Genomic DNA, 19,642 nt, shown 5'->3' on the forward strand with positions numbered 1-19,642 from the left:
AGTGGTTGAACTGCTTTAGTTTTCTTGGAACAAGAAACAAACAGTGTGTTCTAGTTATCAATTAGGAAAGTTATTGCCTTTTATTTTTGAAAGTATTCAGTATTTCAGTTAAACATTCCATTTTATAAAGTCTATTGTGATCTTTGGGGCTCTACTCCCATTTGTTAGTGCAAAATTTGAAAACATTGTGTCTCTTTTGTTGATGACTTTAGTCACTTCACCTAGATCTGTCCTATGAAAAAGAAAGCAAAATGACTATTAAAAAATGAAAGAGAAATCAAAATTATTTGATATTTTCATTAAATATTCAAAAGAGCTATTGATACTTAATATAAAGCAAATATCAAAATATTCCAATGTGATGGAAGTATGTGTTAAGAAAACTGAATTCTTACAATACTGGATGACAATGGAATCATACAACAATTGTCTTGTCTTCTGACTCAAGAAACAAATGATACAGGGGAAATGAAACATTATAGCATTTCTTTTCCCTGATAAACATAGCAGAGTTGGGATTGGCCATGCTATTCAACAGCGGTTCACGTTCAACAGTATAATGGAATCATATCTCACCTAAACAGAAGTATTTTCAGTTAATGGACTTCTATCTCCAGTGCTGAAAATGTAAAAGCCGCTCAAACTATTAAAGGTAAAGATCCACATTGTTCATCAATGCATATGTTAAGGTGGAGATGCTGCTCTTATGTACAAGATCAGAATTATAATATGTTCTCTCCAAGGTCTTTACCTTGTGTATTCTTGGGTTACACTACTCTCCATCCTCTGTTCAATCTCTCATTGTACAGGGGCTTTATTGTATTTTGGCCTTCTGATTTTAATAAAATACTTTACCATACAGTTTAAAAAAAAAAAGAGTAATAAGTGCTTGTACCAGAAACGAGATATGTCTATACTTCTCAATATGTGTTTTTTTTTTTTTTTTGCTGCAATCAATATGTGGTTTTTAACAATAAAACTTTACCCTACTCTTGTACTAATAATGTTTCCACTGTCTATGTTGATGATGCACAGGAGGAGGGTTTGATTCTCACAACTTATAGAAACTGGGAACCAAGTCTCAATACTGGTAGTTCACACTTTGATGTTACAGTGGTGAAGACCAACACATATGTGTTTCAATTCCTCTATCACCATCAGCCACAGATTACACTTCTTTACAGTACGATGTAGGTAATGACTTAATTCTACAAAAGGTACCCGTACTTCAGCAAGTGAAGTGTGAAACCACAATAGCGTAGAATTACACCATCACCAGAATATAGTCATGTAAAATACCATGGAAAAACAGCAGGTTGTTCGAACATTTGAGGAAAAAAAGACAACCCATATCTCACGGATCACAATATTACATAAAATGAACTCCGAAACCCCATAAGGAATAAAAGAATCTGCAATTTTGAAAGCGAATGGGTGAAGAGAAAGGACAACACCAACCTTGAGAGCAGATTCCCACTGATTGTTGCGTATTGCATCGTCCAAAGCTTCTAAAACCGCTTTTGGCCACAGGTTCCTCGCCGTCTTCGAATTCGCCTTCTTTTCAATGCCCTTAACAGCAGCCTCGGTCCTCAGTATCCGAGAGAGATCTTTATTTGCTTCCTTCTGAAGTCCTTTCAAAGCATCAGAATTCCTTTTTTCCGAATTTACCAATAAAAATGGAGGTTTTGCTTTCTTTGCTGGTCTACGGGGTGTATCAGAGGAGACAAAGAACGTGAGGAAGGAGCATGACGACGAGAAGCGTAGTTGAGAAACGTCAGGGAACTGGAGCTCCATTGCACAGAAAGCTAGAAACCAAGCGACATAAGCCAAACCGGCTTATCTCATGTCTGAAGCAAATGTTTTTTAACTCGTTTTGACTCGTCCGGTCGGACCGTTCAATCCATCGCCCGGCCATGATTGATTACAGGTCCGTCTTACACCAAAACCGAGTACTCTGTTCACAGGGCAGAGTTTGGGAAGCTGGTCAAGAAGCCATGAGAAAGCGAGCCATGTAACAGACATTCTATCAGTTTGAACGGTAGAAGTAAGAAGGTGAATCAGGTAATAACAAACATTCAGAATAAGGAGAGATCGATTACTCTGTTCACAGGGCAAGGAAGAGCTTGGGAAAGATTTTAATGGTTATATCAGTTTCAACGGTGAGGTAAGAAGGAAACAAAGAGTAACAAGGCAGGGGACACATAGGCTGCAATACCTACAACATGCTAGACTATATCAAGACGGAGAATTTTTTTCTACACATGCAACAATGATTAAAAGTTTGAAGCCTCAACGGCTTGTTATCAGTAACTGTCGCCGCAATGACCAGCCAGCTTTATGGTCCAACTTCAAGACTGAACAATCGAGCAATGACTATATTAACTCCTTGTGCAAGCAAAACCTATTCAGAGAAGCTCTCCAAGCTTTTGATTTCCTTAGAAGTGAGACCCACTTCAGGGTAAACCTTAGCACTTATGCCCGTTTGATCTGTGCATGTTCCTCTTTGAAATGCCTACAGCAGGGTAGGAAGGTCCACGATCATCTTTTGAAATCTAATGTGCAACCAGACATTATTCTTCTGAACCATATTCTTAGTATGTATGGCAGATGTGGATCACTAAAAGATGCTCGAAAGGTTTTTGACGGTATGCCAGAGCGAAATGAGGTTTCTTGGACTTCAATGATTGCTGGGTATTCTCAAAATTCTTGGGGGGAAGATGCCATAGAACTGTATTTTAAGATGCGGCAATCAGGTCTTATGCCTGATCAGTTTACCTTTGGAAGTATATTAAAGGCATGCTCTGGTTTATCGGATATTAAGTTAGGGCGACAATTGCATAGCCATGTCATAAAGTCTGAATTCGGTTCCCACCTTATTGCCCAGAATGCTCTTGTTGCAATGTACACAAAGTTGGATTATATTGATGATGCATCTACCGTCTTTGATCATATTGCAATCAAGGATTTAATTTCATGGAGTTCCATGATCACTGGGTTTGCTCAGCATGCTTATGAATTAAAAGCTCTGCACCTTTTCAAGGAAATGCTGTCTTTGGGTGTATACCATCCCAATGAATTTATATTTGGGAGTGTTTTCAGTGCATGCAACGGTCTTTTAAATTCTGAGTATGGTAGACAGATACATGGGATGAGTACAAAATTTGGCCTAGGGAAAGATGTTTTTGCTGGTTGTTCTCTTAGTAATATGTATGCAAAATGTGGAAGGATAGATTATGCAAGAACTGCATTCTATCAGATAGAAAGGCCTGACCTAGTTTCATGGAATGCAATCATTGATGGATTTGCTTACATTGAAGATGCCAATGAAGCAATGTCATTCTTTTGTCAGATGAGACATTCAGGACTAGTCCCAGATAAGACCACAGTTATTTGTTTGCTTTGCTCTTGCAGAAACACTTCTGTTTTGTTTCAAGGCCAACAAGTTCATTCGTACATAATGAAAATGGGTTTCAACCTGGATATTTCTGTGTGTAACACCCTCCTTACCATGTATGCAAAATGTTCAGATCTTTCTTATGCATTCACCATATTTGAGGAGATGCAAAGTGGTGTAGATTTAGTATCTTGGAATGCAATGCTTACAGCATGTATGCAGCACAACCAGGTAGATGATGTTTTCCAATTATTAAAACTGATGCATGATTCTACAAACAGGCCTGACGAAGTCACTTTGACCAATGTTTTGGGTGCCTGTGCAGGCTTAGCCTATCTAGAATTGGGGAAACAAATTCATGTATATGCTGTGAAAACTGGTTTAGTGTTTTATGCTTCATCCATTAATGGATTGATTGACATGTATGCAAAGTGTGGAGCACTTGGCAATGCTCAAAGATTGTTTAATTCGATGAGTAATCCTGATGTTGTCTCATGGAGTAGTTTGATTGTGGGGTATGCTCAATTTGGTTATGGGGAGGAAGCTCTTAATCTCTTTAGAAATATGAGAAGTCTAGGTGTTAAGCCAAACCATGTCACTTTTGTTGGGGTCCTTTCTGCTTGTAGTCGTGTTGGATTGGTAGAGGAAGGGTGCTATTATTACCACACCATGGAAACTGATCATGGCATCTTACCAACAAGGGAGCATTGTTCGTGCATGGTTGACTTGCTTGCCCGTTCTGGACACCTAATAGAAGCAGAGGAATTTATCAAACAAATGCCTTTTGATCCTGATATTGTGGTATGGAAGACTATGCTTGCAGCATGTAGGACCTATGGGAATGTGGAAATTGGAAATTGGGCTGCAGAGAATATCATGAAATTGGATCCCTCAAACTCTGCAGCTCATGTGTTACTATGCAACATTTATGCTTCTGCAGGCATGTGGGATGATGTTGCCAGAGTGAGGAAATTGATGAAAAGAAATGGTGTAAGGAAGGTTCCAGGCCAGAGCTGGATTGAGGTGAGAGATGGAATCCATATCTTTTTGGCAGAAGATAGATCACATCCACACATGAATGAAATATATACAGTCTTAAGTGACCTATGGCTGCAAATGGTGGAAGCTGGTTATGTTCCTAATCAAAGGTTTGTTTCAAGTGAAATATTACTGGAGTAGAGATTGAAATTACATCAAGTTGTTCATAAATATATGAAGTGTTCCCAGTGTCTGCAAGGACTGGTGTTGAAAGATTCCCATGTTCTATAAGGGAGTGATATTGTTGACGAGGTTAAATAGCCCCACGACTGATGTTACATGAATGAAATATATAGTCTTAAGTGACCTATGGCTGCAAATGGTGGAAGCTGGCTATGTTCCTAATCAAAGGTTTGTTTCAAGTGAAATATTACTGGAGTAGAGATTGAAATTACATCAAGTTGTTCATAAATATATGAAGTGTTCCCAGTGTCTGCAAGGACTGGTGTTGAAAGATTCCCATGTTCTATAAGGGAGTGATATTGTTGATGAGGTTAAATAGCCTCACGACTGATGTTTTATTCCTTTTTTAAAATTCAAAAAAACACACAAGATTTTGAGAGGATTGGGAAGCAAAGGGTGAAGGAGAGAGAATAGGTTGACTTGGACCAAGTACTTCATTACATATGTATACTTGGTTGAATATGTAAATTTCACCCAAAACAAATGATTATGTAAATCGGAAAAAAAAAGAGGATTAAAAGGCAAAAGAGTGATTTTGTTATGTAACATTTTTTTCCCTTAAAATCCTATTCATATATTTTTGGACTATTTCTATTGAGACAAAAGATATGTCTAGGTGTGCAACTTGTGTACAAGCTACAACAGAAAAACCAGAACATGAAGGACTCCACGACAACAACACAGGAAACCAAAAATAAAGGGTTGCAACTTGGGTGGGTTGGGCCGGGTTGAGGGTCAACCCTGGTCCAACCCTAAAACTTAGACCTCAGGTTCAGACTGGGGTCAAACCCAAGTTCAAGCCTCAGTTTACCAACCCAGGCCCAACCTGAGCTTTAACTTAACACAACTTGGACAGGACTTAAGATTAGGTGGGCTTGGTTGGGCCAAGGAGTGATGGTTGGTTATGAGAAGTGATGGTGGGTTTTGGTTATGAGGAATCTAAGTTTTAGATGGAGATTAGGAGGGCTATTGCAGTTAAAAAGTTCAGAAGCAAAAAGAAAAAAAACAAAATTCAGATGTTTTGGTGTCAAATGTATGTTTTTGCAGGATTATAAGGAAGTCTATTAGAGATTGAACCAAACAAGAAGGTGATGAAGTAAAAAAGAAAGTCTTAAAGAAGTAAAGAGGTCCTGTTTTGATTGTGCTTGGGCTGTTGAATTGCTGAATTTTTGGGTCTTTTGTTTTCTTTGCTTCTTAAGAAGGATTAGGTTTGTTTTGGGCCTTTTATTTGAGAGGGTTTGATTTTAGTTGTGGCTATTTGTTGGTTTTCTTTATTTGGGTGGAGGGCTTGGTTTCTGGGTTTTTTTTTCTCTTATTGGATTGGTTGATGACTCGAAGGTGTGGTTGGGTGAGGGACCTCTCTCTCTCTCTCTCTCTCTCAGGTGACTTTTGGTCACCTTCCCTGTATATTTCTCTTTTGTTTCCTAATAAATTTTATTTTTATTTGTGAGTGTGGTGACTAGCCTTTGAAGTATACAACCTTACCTTGAGGTGCCAACCCTAAAACTACTTCCTTTTGGGCTCCAGTGGTAGAAACGATAGGGAGGTGATTAGTTATTTGGAAGAGAAATTACATTTCTGTTGGGGGTAGGTTACTTGTGATAAGTCCACCTTTGCAAATCTCATTGTGTATAATATGTTTGTGTTTAGGATGCCTCAAGTGATTGTGAGAAGAATTGAGAAGGTGATGAGGGATTTTCTTTGGGAACCAGGGGGAATAAAGACCATTTGGTTAGGTGGGAAATAGTAAGTAGAGGGAAGGAATAGAGAGGGCTGGGAATAGGTAATGCAACTAAGAAAAATATATCTCTTTTTAGTAAGTGGTTGTGGAGGTTCCCATTGATAACAAAATGCTTTGGCATAAGGTCATAACTAGCATTCATGGGCTCTCAAAGAATGGTTGGTTTGCTAGTTTGTTGCATAGAGCTACTCTTGCATCACCTTATAAAGACAGGCATGGTATTCTCTGCTTGTTTCTCAATCATATCAAGTATGACTTGTTCTTTGGTAATAAGATTAAATTCTGGGAAGACATTCGGATTGAGGAGTCTCCCATGAAAGACTTGTTCTCTTCACTATATGCTTTGTCCAACCTCAAAGAGAAATCTATGTTCAATTTTATTCATCCTTTAGGGTGAATTGGAACTTGGGCTTGAGGAGGAATCTTAGAAATTCTGAAATCTCCCTATGTCTAACCTTTTGAACTTGTTGTATGGAGTGATCCTTGATGATTTTGTAGGGGATGGTTGTTTGTGGTTTCATAATTTTGATGGTAGGTTCTCTTGTAAATCCTTCTTTAGTTCCATAGTGGCTAATCCCTCTTCTTCATCCTTTCCCGTGTAAGAAGTGTGGTGTGTTTCTAATCCCCAAAAAGTTGGTGTTTTTTGTTAGAAAGTCTTCTATGAAAGCATTAAACACTTGTGATATGCTACAAAGAAAAAGTTGTATTGGTTTTTGTCTTTTAGCTAGTGTAGCATGTGTGTATTGAATGGTGAGACTATGTACCAACCTCTTAATCTCCTGTCCATTTGTTTGTTTCATTTGGAAAATATTTTTTTGCTCTTTTTTTTTTTTGACATAGGGGAACCCCCCCCCCCCATTTAACTTGGGCAATTTGGAATTAAGGAATGCAAGATTTTTTTAGGAGAAAGAGAGAAGTAGGGAGGCAATAATTGAAACCAGCACTTTAAGAATGACATTGGGTGAAGACTTTGGAGCTATTCTCAGACTTTAATGAGGATGATGTGTAGAATGTTAAAGAAATGGGAGTGGAGAGGTTACTGATCGAAGGTGATTCAAAGGTGGTAATTGGATAGTTAAAGGAAAAGTATGTGATGTGGAATTTCAAGATGGTTCAAATGATTTTCAAAAGACATGTATGAAGATCTACAAATTGTTTGGCTAAACAAGGGGTAAGAGTGTAGTGTCTATGTTCTTTTTATTGCTTTCAACCTCATGTTGTAACTCTTTTTAATTTTTAATGAATGAATTCTTTTCTTTTTGTTGATCAATCAATAAAAAAAAAGAAAATACATTTATAGTAGTGTTTTTTATAGTGGGATTTACATAACCACCACAATATAACCGTTTCTAGTAGTGGTTGTTGAGAATTGTCACAATATATGATATTTGTCTTGTTGCATTAGTTTTAGTTAATATATTGCCACCATAGGGGCATCATTACATTATGTATTTTATTTAGAAAATATAAAATACATTTACAAAAAACACACTACCACTATTTCTCTCTCTGTGCATGTTCATTCTCTTTCTCTCCCAAACTTCCCTACTGAATCTCTTTCTCTCGGCATTGTTGAATGAAAAATATAGGGACCACTTACTGATCTTAGGTCTCTTTCTCTCTTGTGTTTTTATCTCTTGTTCTTAGTACTCTGGATTTCTCTTCAGTTTTATCTCTTTTGGTTGTTTTGCAGGTATCCCTTTATCTTGTGTTTCCATAGATGCTCCACTAGTATGCACGTTTACCTATTCCTTCACACTACTTTAGAGGTAATGTTTTGGATCTTGGTTGTCTCTTCTATTTTATATTTTTTGATTGTTTTTTAAGTACTCTATTTCTTGGTACTTTGGTTAGTAGATAGTGAAGTAATAAGATTAATGTCTTAACCTTGAAATATTTGTCAATGTTTCCAATTTCTCATTACAAGCATCTAGTATCTATTTCTAGCTTATGTTTCTAAATTTTTATTTTGGTGGAAAGACATTTAACCTTAAAATATTAGTTTCAAACAAATTTCAGACCTAAATTCAGGTCCAATTTTTTGTTCCCCTAGGATTTGAATTCTAAGGCAAAAAAAAAGGTGATACAATCACAGACATGTGTATAAATTTGCTTTTTAGTTTCTAATAATATTTTCTTATTTTAAGATTCAAAACAGGAGAAAGGGAAAAAGAGAGAAGTGGATACAATTTGTAGGCCTATGTTTAGATTTGAATTGGGATGTTTCAGATATGTAATTTAAGAAAGAATATAGTTTTGAATAGTTCACTTACAATCAAAATAACAAATTAGCTATGATTGGAGAATTTAATAATTGAAGAAAATCCTAAGGTGGTAGTGGGGTGTTTGAAGGATTTGAAGTTAGACATTTGATGCTATAGGGATGAAATCAAGAAATTCAAATGGCTAACAAGAGACACAAACTTGAGGATACAATGGATGGGAAGATAAGCAAATGTCATGGCTAACTATTTAGCCAAACAAGGGGCAAATAGGGATATGTTGTAATGGGCTCAATTATAATGTGTTTTTTTTTCTTTAGTTGTTTATAATTTCACTACTATTTGAGAGAGGTTGCACCTTGTGCCTCTCTAAGATTGTTTGTACTTATTTGAATCTTTTGATAATAATAATAATAATAATAATAATAATAATAATAATAATAATAATAATAATAATAATAAATCACTTATAAAAGGAAAGAAACAACTCTATCTAGTTCTAAATTTAGATTTCTTAAGGCATTTTTAGATCTATGTTTTAATATAAGTCATAGACTGGTATTATAGGTCTAAAATTTTTAATATCTTACGATGTTTTCGGTTTTGTGTGTGAAAAGAAAAAAGAAGAAAAAGAAGAAAGTTGTTTTCTAATCTTTTTTAGAGTTCAAGGTAATATGATAAGCTACTCTTCTAATTTGTGTTCAGTTTTTTTTGCATTATAGACTAAATTCTACCGTCCAAGGTCACTCTTTAGTAATGTGCTTGTGTTGGAGTTAGATAGGTAAAAATTAAAGACAAGTTGCAAGTCATTATCACTCCCCTCTTAGCCTATGTTTTTAAACCCTTGGATCAAAGGGAATTGTAGGATCTATATAGTTTGGAGTCCCCAATTGGGCTTCCATTGTGGACTATGAGTTCTTTATTTCTACGTACAATCACAGACATGTGTATATGCTTGTCTTTTTAGTTTCTAATAATATTTTCATGTTTTAATATTCAAAAAAGTAGAGAGGGAAAAAGAAAGAAATAGATTCAATTTATAGGCGTATGTTCATGTCTGAATTGGGATGTTTGGTATCTGTAATTTAAGAAAGAATATAATTTTGAATAATTCACTGCCTTACAAGTAAACCTGTTCATGGGCCGGGTGGCCCGACGCACCGGCCCGGCCCGGCCCGGCCCTCGGATGGGCTTGAACATGTTTATAGGCCCACGGGCTTAAACTCGGGCCAAAAAGCCCGACCCGCAATAAATTCGAGTCGGGCTCGGGTTTTGTCAAAATAGCCCGGCCCGGCCCGACCTAAAATTAGACTTAAAATGGGTTATGTGATTATGTCCATTTGAATAAATTTTTTGATTTAAGAATGTAAAACTGTGTTTTAAAACATAAAAGAAAAGGAAAAAAAAACCATCTTGTAGGCCCATTGTTCAATTAAATAGGAAAAAAAACCATCTGAATTTTTAATTCTAATTTGAATAGGGAAAATTGTAATTTTTTTATTAGGTCGGGCTTCGAGCTTTTTATCAGGGCCGGTCTCAGGCTCAAGTTATAGGCCCGTTGGTCGGGCCGGGCCGGGCTCAGGCTCGGGCTTGGGCCTAGCGTATTTCCATTAGTGATGAGTAAAAGCCCAGCCTGGGCCGGCCCGTTAACAGGTCTACTTACATGGAATCAAAATAGCAAATTAGATATGCTTGGAGAATTTAATAATTGAAGAAAATCCTAAGGTGGTAGTGGGGTGTTGGAAGGATTTGGAGTTAGACATTTGATGCTATAGGGATGAAATCAAGAAATTCAAATGGCTAACAAGGAACATAAACTTGAGGATACAATGGATGGGGAGATAAGCAAATGTCATGGCTGACTATTTAGCCAAACAAGGGGCAAATAAGGATATGTTGTAATGAGTTCAGTTGTAAAGTAATTTTTTTTTCTTTAGTTGTTTATAATTTCACTACTGTTTGAGAGAGATTGCACCTTGCACCTCTCTAAGGGTTTTTTGTATTGATTTGAATATTTTGATTAAATAATAATAATAATAATAATAATAATAATTAATCACTTATATAAAAGAAAGAAACAACTCCATCTAGTTCTAAATTTAGATTTCTCAAGGCATTTTTAGATCTGTGTTTAATATAAGTCATAGACTGGTAATATAGGTCTAAATTTTTTAATCTCTTAAGATGTTTTCGGTTTTGTATGTGAAAAAAAAAGAAAGAAGAAGAAAGTTGTTTTCTATTATTTTTGGAGTTTAAGATAATATGGTAAGTTATTCTTCTAATTTATGTTCATTTTTTTTGCATTATAGACTAAATTCTATCATCCTAGGTCCCTCTTTAGTAATGTGCTTGTGTTGGACTTAGTGTGCTAGAAGTTAAAGACAAGTTGAAAGTCATTATCACTCCCCTCAAAGTCTATTTTTTAAGCCCCAGGATCAAAGGGAATTGTAGGATCTATATGATCAACTTGGAGTTCTCCAATTGAGCTTACCATTGTAGACTGAGTCTTTTATTTCTACTAGTAATTAAGCATACGCGTTGCATGTATGATTTTTTTTTCATATTAATTAATTGAATTTTAGATATATCATAGTTAAGATAGAAATTGAAAATTAACAAAAGTAACAATATGATTAAAAATGAACTTAAATACTTGTACTAAATGTGCACCTACAAAAATTTTAAATTACAATAACAATTATTATTATTATTATTATTATTATTATTATTCTTATTACTACTACTACTACTACTAAATTTTGTATTCCATTTATGTCTTAAATAAAATATTTTTTATTTTAACAATTATTTTTATTTAATACAATGACTATATAACATTAGAAATGTTCTGAAATGTCTTTGACAAAACTCTATACTTTTTTATTTTTTGTGTTCTATATTTTTTTAAATATTTATTGTTTAATTATGACATCATGAATTTCTTTGAAAAGTTGGATCATTGACCCACTATTTAGATAACAAAATACCTTTGTTTTTAGATCAGTTTTAAATTATATATTTCATCAACATTATATAAATAATTTTTACTTATCACACTTAATTTTTGTTTGACATAATTAATATATAATTTTTTATATTCTTTTGATTACATTATATCTTATGTATAATATTTATTTTTGTGATTCATTATATTTTCTATTTTTAAAAATTTTATTATCATTTCTAGATTGATTTTATCTTTGGCATTCCATTTGCATCATTTATAAAAATACTTCTTACATTTCATACTTATTTTTGTTTAGTATAATGAATATACAATATTAGTGATGTGCCCAATTCTTTTTATTTTTTTTGTATTATATGTTTTATTAATTTTAATTTTTTATTATTTAATTATGACATTATTTATTAACACATTAGACCCAAATGGTTGAATTGCTTACCCACCACTGAGAGGGAAGAAAATGGTTTTGTTTTCAAATTATTTTTCAAAAAAAATATTTTTGTATTATTAAAATTAATGTTATGGGTTTAATTAGTAGAATTTCATGATGAGAAAAATATATCTTAAATATAGGATTTAATAAGAGAATATACCTTAGATATGAGAATGAATGAGAGATAATAGGAAAATAGTTTTAGTTCCAAATTCCAATTGGTTTTAAATTTTACATTTCATTTACAACATTAATAAAAACATTTTTTATTTATCATCAATGTTTTTAACATATTGTTGACTTGGCTGATTGAACCGTTCAAATTGTCACTCAGCCTTAATTCTAGGTTTGGTTCTGTTGAAGCTCCATGTTTCAGTTAAAGTCGACTAACCTGGGTGGTTCAACCATTGACCTATTCGACCTTGTAAGCAGGTCGTAGGTTGCACACTTAATTATGTACAAACTTTTTGAAGCCATAACTTTGCACTTCGATGTTCGATTGGGGTTATCCTTTTTTTTTTAATTTTGAGTAACTTTTCAAGATCTATACGTCCCAAGGGCCTTAGGCACCTTGCCTTGCTATTTTTGTGAAAAAAATCCCTTTTTTGGCCCCAAATTGCAATTTTTAATATTTTTTTATAAATAAAATATTAAAAACTGAATTAAAAAACATAAATAAATGTAACATAATACATATATTATATGTAATTAATATATGTAAAACATAATTATACTAATTATTGATAAAATATGAATTCTTACACACACACACACACATAGTGTTGACATAGAGTGGTTTGACTCATTTGACCTTAATAGCCGAACCGGTGACCTATGACCCAAAAAACAGGTCGGCCTCCGGGTCGTTTTTTAAAACATTGTATATCATACTTATTATTTTTTAATATGCCAAATATATGATGTTAAAAACATTCCCAATTTTTTTAATTTCTATACTTTTTGCATTTTATATATTTTTGAATTTTCTTATTTAATTGTGACAACATGGTTTGAATCATTTGACCCAAATGACTTACGTTCTTACCATCACCTAGATGAAAACACTATTTTTTCTAGGTAGATTTTAAAATTATAAGTTTTTATGTTATTGAAATTATTAATATGTTATGTATGAATTTAATTATAGAATTTAATGATGAGAAGAAACAACAAAGCCTTAAATATATGATTCAATGAAGGTGAATGCAAATTAATACCTAATGTTGGATTTAATGTGAGAGAATTAAATGCATTGAATATCTTAGAATTACCTCTTTTCAACTCATTTAATATCAATAACCAATTATCCTATTTGCCCTCATTTTTTATCAATAAATTTAAATATAGAGGGGTAAATTTTGTCATAAAAAATTTCAACTATTTGGGCCACAACCCAAACCAACCTAAGTTGCAGTCATATTTGGGCCACAAGTCAGGGTTTCCCAATTTGAAAAATTTCAACTATATTAGGCTTGGATCAGGGTTCAGGTTCATTGAAAATTTATCAAACTCCCAACCCAAGCCAGCCAATGTTGCAGTCATATTTGGATTGGCAATTTTGGGTTTTAACATGGATAGGGTCCATATTTAGGTTTGGTCTTGGTTTGGCCCTTAACTGAACCCAACCTATTGAATGTTAACTCTTACTTTATTAGAGAGAGTAATGATGGATTTTAGTGGAGACAATTAAAATTATGAGAGATTTAATTTTGACTTATTGCATTTTTAATAATTTAATTTAAAAATAAATAACACATGTGTAAGAAATGAGGGGAGGAGGAGGTCCATGTGAGCTTTGTGGTGAGAGGACCCCTCACATCACCTCCCCTCTTTCCTCTTTCTAATATTGTTAATAGAAATAAATAGAAAAAATATAAAAAAAAAAGAAATAACAGCAAATTAATTGATAGTAGGGTGAATCGGTGATCATGGGCCGAGCTAGTTAGCACATGGGCATAGCCTGGGACTGAAATGTAACTTCAGTCTTGGCCTTACACGGGCCCAAGCTGGGCCAGCTTTTGGGCCTATAACTCTAAAAATAAGATATCAAATATAGTATTTATTATATTATATTTAATATAATTAAATATTATATATAATAGTCACCCAAGCCTTGAAGTTTTCTGGATGGACTGGACTGGGCAAGGATTGAAATAACCACCGCTAATTGATGGGTTAAATAAAGTAAGACCACCCCAAACTACAAGGGGTAAGTAAATTTATAAGTAAACTTGAGGGAAGGTGTTAGTATTTGACTTATAACCACATCCCTAGGGGAGATATTAAGTACTTTTATTCTCAAGCCTCTTAGCTGGACCAGAAAGGTTAGGGGCCTAACCCTAGTTTGACTCAATTAGAGCCCAAAATTAACTGAAGCCAACATCCTAAACTATCATACTCTTACTTTTGGAAATCGAAATCTCCCTTAATTCAATTTTAAGGTATATTGAAGGACTTCCTCTGATAAGGCGGGGACAAACTGGGCTTACCTTTTAGCCCATCCAATTTCCATACCTAATTACATGTTTATATTAAAATTTCTTCTGTATAAGAAATCTACTACTTACGCCATGTTATCTCTTGTTCTTCAGACCAAAAAACAATGTATGACCATTAGTTCTGATCAAGCCTGCCAGACTGGCTAAGCTCATGAGCCTACTAGCCCTAAGTTGGGTTAGGGTTCAGGTTAGTTGGGCTCGGCCTTGTCATCAAGCTGAGGGCCTAGCTCGGACAAGTTGCACTCTAGCTAAATCTGCATTGTACTTTTTAACTTAATGAGAGAGAGTCATAATTGATGACTTGCTTTACCTTGGTTAAATTCTACTTAGTGAAATTATATTCAGTCCAGCTTAATGATATTTACATGGTTTCAACTGTTTTTTCTTATTCCTAATTTGACTGATGAAGTTTCAATGTCAATTATTTTAGAAAAGTACGACTGAGTAATTCTGGGTATAGGGTTCTAATTAATGAACTGAGAGAACACAGCCCGTTATTAAATTTGGCTGGTCTCAGTTAAGCTTGAGCTCATTTTTCAGGTTATGATCTTAATCCAATCCCAGTATATATATTCAAGATATCATTTAGCTTGGATGCTCCAGCTTGGAACTTTTAGATACTATGTTACATACTTTATATAACAATTTATTATTATTTTTCTTCTTTTAATTAATGTTACTTGTAGGGTTGAGACTGCATCCAGTATGTGTATATGTGCTTGAATGGGTAATAATAAAATTGAATTGATAAGTTGAGGCCAAGGTTAGCATATGCTAGGCAAGTGGAGCTTAAGCTCACCACTTTAGGCTTGTCATGACCCAGAATGGAGCTTTTCAGAGCTTGAGTATCTAATAATTTTTGAGCCCAGTAGACTTTGAAAAGCTCAGCTTATTTAATACCGTAAGCTTTGGACAATTTTGTTCTATTACGTACAATATGGCTACATTGTAGTTTTCTTAAAAATGTTTTTGAAACTAAATTATAATTTTGTTAGAGCTGTACAGAACAAGGATATGATACATATGGACAATATGTAATTCTCTGGGCATACTGATCAATAAGAAAGAAAAAGAGAAGCTTTTATAATTTTCATAGCTCAAAGCTTATTATGCAATGTACAAGATCAATTAACTAAGAAGATTAGTAGGGTAAAAATATAACTAAAAATATGGGGATAAGAAGAAGAAGACCATAAACATGCATTGAGTATACATATATATATATCTATGATCATCACCTTCATCACAATACATACTCCAATCAAAAGATTAAATAATGCCCAAGGAGTGATCAAATAGCAAACTCTAGCAGTAAATGTAGCAAGTATATACCTATCTAATATTCAAATAAAATAAAAAGGCATTCCATTCATCTACATGATATAATTAAACCATGAATTAAGTTTGCAAATTTCTTCTTCCCCAATCACACCAAAATTAAATAAAAATAGTTTCAATGAAAATTTCCCTATCTTTTCTTGTGTGGTTGCATAACAAGTTATATAGAAGAGAGTTCTTATATTATGAACTACATAGATTGATAGCTTCCACTAATTGGGGATATAATTAAAGAGGTGAGGATGCTGATGAGGCCCTATTATCCATGATTAGACAACACATAAGGGGATTTGTAATGTATCTGGAGAACTCATGAAGCATAGACTTAAGGAAATCACATATAAGGAACCTTAGGTTGTGGAAAAAAAACATGTCTCCCCCCTAAACCCTTATGTGACAAAGTTCAACTAGTGTCCAGGACAAATGACATAAGGAAGACCACTCTTCCCTGCACATCTTTGAATTAAAAATTTTGGACTGAAGCAGGATAGCAGCTCATCTTGTTACTTAGGAAAGAGACCAATAGCCAATATACAGTACTGAATATATATGAAGCTTCTTCCTTGAATTGGTTACTTAATTAAAATATATAACCTATAAAATCATATTTAGGAGTGACTACTGCGTTCAAGTTTTTCTAACAAGAAATATATGACCAACACACATGAATCTCTTGAAGGCAAACTACCTAGACAATAACCCATAACCAGACTATCATTCATATTAACAAACTTGTGTGCCTATATCTATCTATCTATCTATCTATCTATCTATACACATGCACACACATATCAAATTATAAAATAGTTCCATTAATCTTCAAATTCTGACCTATATGGATCTTCTTTTGATTCTTGTCTTGCATCTCCGATTGGACCACTTGCATTTTATATTAGTGGAATCACAATAGTTATTTTAGGGTAAGCACTCCTCATGCCATAGACAATGTAAGAATGAGATGAACACTGGCATAATTTTATAATTCGAAGTGCTTGACAAGTAACCTAGCTAACAAACTTGGAATGGTTTGTTATTTCAGTCTTCCATTGTTTAGAGAGACTTATTTTAGCATGCTTTACAACTGCTTCTCTGTGAATGTCGACAAGATCAAGGTCGTCATAAAATAATTATCATCAAAATGACTTGTCATAGAAGACGTTAGTCACGCTCCGTGCTGTAAAATCTTTTACGCAATCTGAAAATGTTAATTATTTGAACAACTTGTCAATTGGCGAACACAAAAGCTTTAATTTATTGCAAATTATGGTGTACAATGGAAAGAACAGATTCTGTTAATTTGTTTTTTATTTTCTCACAATTTTATCAAACAATTTTGTGAAGATCATTTTCTATGTAGTTATAACACAATGAAAGTCACAATGAAGAAGATCTAATATATATTTTCTCTATAACTAAATAAGGGTGTCAAGATTTACAAACTGGCTGGCCATATTGTGTGCCGAGTGGTGGTTTGATCATAGTTTTCGTGATGCACCCATCAACAGTCTCCATCAATCAACCCTAATCAAATACTTATGGACCAATTTTCTGTATTAAAATCCTAATAATTTTAACTAACATAAGTCTAACATCAGATAAAAGATAATGGAGAATTAGTTTTCACAGCATAATGGGGTTAAGAGGTTAGGTAGCTTTGAGTAAACAGGTAGACATGATCAAGACTAATTTAAAATTTCATATTTGAAGTGTTTGATAAGTAATCAACAGATTAGGACGGCTGGCTAGTTTAGTCATTGATACACTTCCCTGGAATCTTGTTGCTTACTAGAGAGTGTTCTAATCCATGAAATCTTCCCAAGATCATGACTGGTGAGAAACCCATCAAAGGATACCACTAAAAGAAAAAAGGTGAGTTATATATAATAATACCCTTTTATAATTCACTAATATGTGTAACCAAGAACTGTCCTTGTCATGTATAAAAACCCATACTTAAATACACATTTATACATAAATCATCCAAATTAAGCATCAATCATTAATCATTCAGTCACAAAGCATCAACACATAGACCCTTGCTTAGGGCATCACCTCTACCCCCTTCCTATTGCACAAAACCTGAAATGGGGCTAAGGGAAAACTCCAAGGTCAAGAGGGATATACATATATATATATACATGCTGATAACTAAGAAAACTTCTTCCAATGAGAAAGGAATGAGTTGATGCCTCACATTAAACCTCATTTTTCCTAATGTTATTTTAATCAATTAGGGTTTTATACCTACATACAGTGTTAAGTTCAAGACCAATGCTACAAACCCATTAAAGAACAAACATGGATATATATGCAGTTATACATAAATTGATAGTTGATACAATCACATCACCAACGGCCCATAAATTTTTGGTTAAACTATAGAGAGACTCATCCTCACTTTGTTCTACTAGAACCAGCTAGCCTTTCCACTTTGAGATCAATAATAAGATATAAGACACATCAAGTGATTGCAAATATTTGCAACAACTGACACTTAAAAAAATGCCTTAGGTCATAGTAATAACACTTGTAAATGAAGCTGACATATATAATATTGCTGTAAGGTAGACACATTATAAGAAGCACAGACTTGTGGATGGCCTACTCACCACATCCTCCACATATCCAGCTCACAATAGTTTAAAGTCATAACTACCAACATCTCATGCTATTATCCAAAAGCTTTTGATTTTATTGTTGAAGAAAACTATGGAAAAAAGATTTGCACAAGGCAATATTAATTATTCTGGTTAACAAAGCTGAAAGAAAAAAGAAAAAGATATGCTAGTCTAAATTAATAAACCCAGAACAAGAAATTTAAAGCTTTAATTGATTGGAAGGTTGGAATTTGGAATCTTGAACTTATTATAAACGACCCAGTTGTATTGTATATACATACGTGCATAGGTTGATCCATATATATATATATATATACATACGTGCATAGGTATATATATATATATATATATATGCGCATTATTGATGTGTATGACATATATTATTAACTTTTATAAATTTCCTTGGTAGGTCCCACACTTGATGAAATGGTCTCTGTAGGCACTCTCAGCAGGCTTGCTGATAAGAGAGCAGAAGGAGTCAGCTATGCCGGCGGGAAGGGATTCACATGAGGTCTGCTAGCAATACCAAGAAACAGTTAACCTACTATTCCTTCTCAGTTTTGAAACCTGGGTCTCCTCTTCCAAGGAGAGAGATGTCAACATGGCTGTTGAAGCACTGGAGCCAAATTGTCAATAGCAACATATATATCTCCTTTCTCTGTTGTTTAATTTCTAAGCTGAAATTAAAACAAAATTATCAGAAAGTTGAATTAGGAAACCTTTACAATTAAACTTAAATTACCTTTATTTATTTCTAGGGAAGTTCAACTTTTATCTCTCTCTTTTGCATGTAATAATGATAAATTAATGAAATCTTGTATGAAAATGTCTGGCTTCAAGAATTATGTTTTCTGAAACTAAACTATTCTAATACCTTGACCAGAAGACAAGTTAGTAGTGAAAACGGTTGAGTTTCTAGAAGCCACACAAAAACTAATTATAGAAAGAAAAAGATAAAATTAAACAATTTCCCATGCATCTTGACTACGACTCAATGCATTTAAATTCCAAACCAGTGATTTTGCCAAGAAATAATAATGAGAATGTATTAAAAAAATAAACAAAACCAAACCCATCAAAAGACATAGTCTGAAATGTGAAATCTATTTAGTTCTGTGCTGGCCACTTTGAAGCAAGCATCTGTAGAAGTGGAAATCTACCATGTATCTTGTAAGGTGTGATGTAGCAAAACCGAGGGTGGTGTTCATTCAG

General features: G+C 33.9%; 2 protein-coding genes across 10 annotated transcripts in view; one reads left to right on the top strand and one right to left on the bottom strand.

Annotated features, from left to right (window-relative positions):
• Positions 1 to 1,852, bottom strand: part of LOC104611708 (LOW protein: PPR containing protein) — a 41,845-nt gene extending 39,993 nt beyond the window's left edge. For 3 of the 7 annotated variants that reach the window (XR_016079519.1, XR_016079522.1, XM_010278883.3), the window contains exon 1: positions 1,459 to 1,850. Coding sequence is in view for 3 of the 7 variants with exons in the window: in XM_010278883.3 (XP_010277185.1) it covers positions 1,459 to 1,794 (336 nt within the window). In the remaining 4 variants the exon portion in view is untranslated. Of the gene's footprint in view, positions 1 to 1,458 lie in introns of all 7 variants that reach the window. The other 4 variants (XR_016079520.1, XR_016079521.1, XM_010278884.3 and 1 more) reach the window with 3 other exon arrangements.
• A 102-nt stretch (positions 1,853 to 1,954) lies between these two features.
• Positions 1,955 to 19,254, top strand: LOC104611707 (Tetratricopeptide repeat (TPR)-like superfamily protein). Of its 3 annotated transcripts, none has more exons than XM_088893289.1 (3): positions 1,955 to 4,542; positions 8,050 to 8,125; positions 18,870 to 19,254. In XM_088893289.1, the coding sequence occupies exons 1-3, from the start codon at positions 2,270 to 2,272 to the stop codon at positions 18,948 to 18,950; spliced, it is 2,430 nt and encodes an 809-aa protein (XP_088749415.1). In that variant the 5' UTR covers positions 1,955 to 2,269; the 3' UTR covers positions 18,951 to 19,254. The 3 variants fall into 3 exon arrangements, with proteins under 3 accessions (XP_088749415.1, XP_088749417.1, XP_088749418.1); XM_088893291.1 differs by having other exon boundaries at positions 1,956 to 4,542; positions 18,840 to 19,254; XM_088893292.1 differs by lacking the exons at positions 8,050 to 8,125; positions 18,870 to 19,254 and having other exon boundaries at positions 1,957 to 5,220.
• The last annotated feature ends 388 nt before the right edge of the window (positions 19,255 to 19,642 follow it).

The sequence above is a fragment of the Nelumbo nucifera genome, chromosome 8 (assembly GCF_055504915.1).
Source record: "Nelumbo nucifera cultivar China Antique chromosome 8, China Antique-T2T, whole genome shotgun sequence".
Taxonomy (NCBI): domain Eukaryota; kingdom Viridiplantae; phylum Streptophyta; class Magnoliopsida; order Proteales; family Nelumbonaceae; genus Nelumbo; species Nelumbo nucifera.

Excerpts from the sequence above, each read along its gene's own strand:
- LOC104611707 (XM_088893289.1), top strand. The coding sequence starts at position 2,270 with ATGATTAAAAGTTTGAAGCCTCAACGGCTTGTTATCAGTAACTGTCGC. Across the intron at positions 4,543-8,049 it reads GGTTATGTTCCTAATCAAAG|GTATCCCTTTATCTTGTGTT; the intron begins GTTTGTTTCAAG and ends GTTGTTTTGCAG. Across the intron at positions 8,126-18,869 it reads TCCTTCACACTACTTTAGAG|GCACTCTCAGCAGGCTTGCT; the intron begins GTAATGTTTTGG and ends TGGTCTCTGTAG.